Consider the following 4,007-nt stretch of genomic DNA (forward strand, 5'->3'; position numbering starts at 1 on the left):
ACCCCGAGGACTGGGCTGGAGTCCACGAGGACTGGGATGGAAACCCCGAGGACTGGGCTGGAGTCCACGAGGACTGGGATGGAAACCCCGAGGACTGGGCTGTAGTCCCCGGGGACTGGACTGAAACCCCCGAGGACCGGGCTGGTGTCCCTGGGGACTGGACTGAAACCCCCAAGGACCGGGCTGGTGTCCCTGGGGACTGGACTGAAACCCCCAAGGACCGGGCTGGTGTCCCTGGGGACTGGACTGAAACCCCTGAGGACCAAGCTGGTGTCCCTGAGGACCGGGCTGGAGTCCCTGAGGACCGGGCTGGTGTCCCTGAGGACCGGGCTGGTGTGCTCAGTAATGGACCTGCTGAGGAGGGGGAGCTGGAGCCGACAGGCTGAAAGTTTCCTCTCCCGACAGCTGGCAGAGCATTTTGTGAGAGAATATGTTGTAAGATCACTGATCTGGACATGGAGGTAGGAGGGGTGATGGAGGAGGTCACCATACAGGAAGGAGTAACTGAGGAGGAGGAGGAGGAGGGTTTTTTATGACAGACAGAGGTGGTTTGACCTCCAGAGGACCTCCTGTCAGCTGGTTTCATCTTATATCTAAACTTAAAGAAATATTTCCCTGAATCCAGTTCCAACTGGGACTTGGTCAGGATGTTAAACTTACGAAGTATGGCTGCTGGGTCCATCTCTGAGGTTTCTGGACTTGTGGTGGACTGTGATGGTGCAGAAAGGATGTCGCTGGGATCAGGAGTGTTGATCCCTGCAGCTGTAGTGGTTCTGGGTTGTGTGTGAGCCAGGGAGCTGAGGCTGGAAGCAGGTGGAACCTGACTAACTGGATTCTTCCCAGTGCTGGGATCAGAATCAGTGAGCGGGGAGGAGATGTTTGACAAGGAGGACAAAGGCGGGACAGGAGGAACAGCACCAGGACTGGTCCCAGTCTGAGGGCTGGTTTTAGAGGATGACTCTGATTGGTTGGAGGAGGAGGTGTTTGTGGAACTCGTTCCAGATGAAACCGGACTGAAAACTCTGTTACTGTTGGTTTTATTACAGGAGGGGGGCTGACTGCTGCTGCTGGTGGGAGGAGCCTCTGTCAGGGGGGAGGAGACAGAAGGAGCTGGCAGTTTCTTCATCCCTTCTAGGAGTGTTTCAGATACAGAAAAGGGAACCCACGAGACCTTAATTTCACCTACAGACAGAAATAATGACAGTCAGGTGTAAGAGATGAGTTATTTATGCAAATAACTTACCTTACACTTCTCATAACAAAGTTATAAGAGTAAATTTTACCAAGGTTTTACTCATTACTCCAATATTTGTCTGTGCAAAGGGAAGTGACACAATTAGGGAACTCAGACCGGTTCAAGTTGATTCATAAAAGATTATGCAATCATTTATTTACACAAATTGAACAAAATCATAAATTACACCTAATTGTGGGTTTCCTACTAAGAGTCCAAGTAAATGAGATAAAAACCCGCGTCCGAATTTCTTCACATTAACTCAGATTACTTATACAGACAGTAAAACGTCAGTTCTGATGTTAAGACTAAACGATTTACAGGCACTTCACTTGGGGGTTGGCAAAGGATAAAGGTAAGAAAAGGTAAGGAAATTAAGAGTTAGTGTTTCTGTTTTAATTTTGAAAGGTTTTCAACCGGATTCAGCACGTCCTCTCTGAGCTCTCAGCTTCAAGTTGACACGTCACCCACCGAACACGTCAGCGTTACCTGGAGTGGTCTGCTTAAGAACCCCTGGTCTGGCTGTCTCACCGACGACCCAACAGGATGCTTGTCCAGAAATGGTCCTTAGTGGAAAGGTGTCTTTCAGGTGACTCTTTAGTCCGCTTAAGCCCGGCCAGAGAGATTCCAGCTGTGGTTCGGTCGTCTTTCAAAATAAAAGTCTCCCCCCAGGGAGTTGAAAAACACTTTAAAGAGACGTGTGTCTCCAGGGGGACATGAAGGCGGCTTGCCTTTGTCCCGGGGCTTCAGGTCGACTCTAATTGGCTCTTGAGTCAAACCTGCGGCCCGGCTGTTCTCCGGAGAGAAAACAGCTTCGTCCTGCTGCTTCGGCATCCAGCAAGAAAACTGCTTGTCTCTAAGGCGTACGTGTTAGTCAGGGTCAGAGCCTTAGATAAACTCTCGTCAGAAAAAGAAAGGAAGAGATAAGAGGGTTGCCAGCTGTCGCCAGTGAAGGCCACTTGCTCTGCTTCTTACAGACATTATGAAAATATCTTCTCTGCTTCTTTTTGCTGGGCTGTAAAAGAAACCACTGTGAACATTTATCATGATTAATTAAACCTTCTGCTTAAATAATCAKYCTGAACYTGTGTCCATATAAATGTAAGATTTTCTTAAGAAAACTCAAAATTATATTACTGATGTTTCAGTAAAATAAAACAGTGATTTATAAAAACACAATGAAAAACATGGTGATGATTTTCTGTGATTCATTAATCTATTTTAGGCACGATAAGAATAGAAGTGATTCTATATTCTTTGTGACATGTCATCATTATGATTAACAGATGCATAAACATTCTTAGTTAAACAAACAATGAATCACGAACAGAACAGATTGTTTCTGTTTAATATCTGATTAGAGAACTGAAGTCCTCGTGTAGGTTGAAATGACCCATCATGGCCTAAAATAGAATTCAGCGTTCCTGTCTCCTCTCAGGCCTGTGCGAGACCTGATTTGAGGCAGTAACTCCTGTTTCTTCACTCGAGGTGACCCCTACACAGGTTTGAAATATTCGATTATAAAAGAGAAGTGAACTGTTTCTGTTCTTACTGGATCAACAACACCTGAAGGAGTTCTGCACCATCATGAGTAAAAATAAAAACAAAACAACATCAGATGAAAGAATTAATCTTACCAAAGTTTAACAAGCCTTCCAAGAATTTATTGTCCGTGACCACGATGACGCTGATCATGTTCTGAGGAGGAGACGAGTCCTGGTCCACAAGATCCTTCATCTGAGACTTCATCTTCAGAACAGGTTCATGTGTTATTTAAAGAGCTGAACAGGTCCACAGCCTGAACGACAGCCAGCAGGTGAAGGCTTTACCTGTTCGATGTGGCTCATCAGAACCAGAGGATCGGTTGAGTTTCGGGCCTTTTCAGTGACCTCTCTGAGCGATTTGTGACTCTCCTGCAGCCGCTGCACCGCCAGCATCCTCCCGTTGATCAGCTCCCGCTCAGACTTGTACGCCTTCTGCCACACGCCAAAAACAAAACGCCACGAGCGTCAGCGCAGGAAGCCTTCTGACGGACACTACTGCAGGGTTTAGTTCACTTCATAAAGGAGGCGTTTTCCAGGCTCACACTTCAGTTTACTCCAGTCCAGTAAGTAGGGGATGACTGATACATCAACTGGATGGTATTTTTGGCCGATATTTGTGTTTTTTCCTAGTATCAGTATCAGCAGATACGTTCGTCCGATCCATTGTTTGATCAGGTGAGCGCACGTTGCTGCCCCCTCCATGAGAGAGCAGCTGCTAATGTTGTGAGACAGAGTGCAACAACAATAAGGTGAGTTATGAACTTTTAATGTGTTTTAACTGTATAATTGATCTGTTTCTGCCCTCTGTGTCAGGATGAGGAGGACAGAAGAGCTGTGTTTAGGTTTCACTTCGAACAGGAGCGCTGTCTCTTTACTTTCACTTTGACACCAGACTGTAATCAGCGTGTCCACCTTGATTTTCTTTTTAAAAAGTGCTGGAGCTGCTCACAGGAGGCAGAGAAGAACACCTCTGTTGTTCTCCCTGCTGGATTCAAATAAAAAGCTCTGGGTCTTTTCTCACCGGTCCGTTCATAAGAGTGAGTAAAGCCCTGCCGTCCACCATGTGAACCAGCATGAGTAAAGCCCTGCCGTCCACCATGTGAACCAGCATGAGTAAAGCCCTGCCGTCCACCATGTGAACCAGCATGAGTAAAGCCCTGCCGTCCACCATGTGAACCAGCATGAGTAAAGCCCTGCCGTCCACCATGTGAACCAGCATGAGTAAAGCT

General features: G+C 47.0%; 1 protein-coding gene across 1 annotated transcript in view; it reads right to left on the reverse strand.

Moving 5' to 3' along the window:
* LOC106532246 (transcription intermediary factor 1-beta) overlaps positions 1 to 4,007 on the reverse strand; it is a 13,620-nt gene that overhangs the window by 1,188 nt on the left and 8,425 nt on the right. The window contains exons 7-9 of the mRNA XM_014028269.1: positions 3,064 to 3,210; positions 2,872 to 2,983; positions 3 to 1,182 (exon numbers count right to left, since the gene is read on the reverse strand). Of these exons, the coding sequence (XP_013883723.1) occupies positions 3 to 1,182; positions 2,872 to 2,983; positions 3,064 to 3,210 (1,439 nt within the window). The remainder of the gene's footprint in view (positions 1 to 2; positions 1,183 to 2,871; positions 2,984 to 3,063; positions 3,211 to 4,007) is intronic.

Source organism: Austrofundulus limnaeus, unplaced genomic scaffold (assembly GCF_001266775.1).
Source record: "Austrofundulus limnaeus strain Quisiro unplaced genomic scaffold, Austrofundulus_limnaeus-1.0 Scaffold738, whole genome shotgun sequence".
In the NCBI taxonomy this organism is placed as follows: Eukaryota; Metazoa; Chordata; class Actinopteri; order Cyprinodontiformes; family Rivulidae; genus Austrofundulus; species Austrofundulus limnaeus.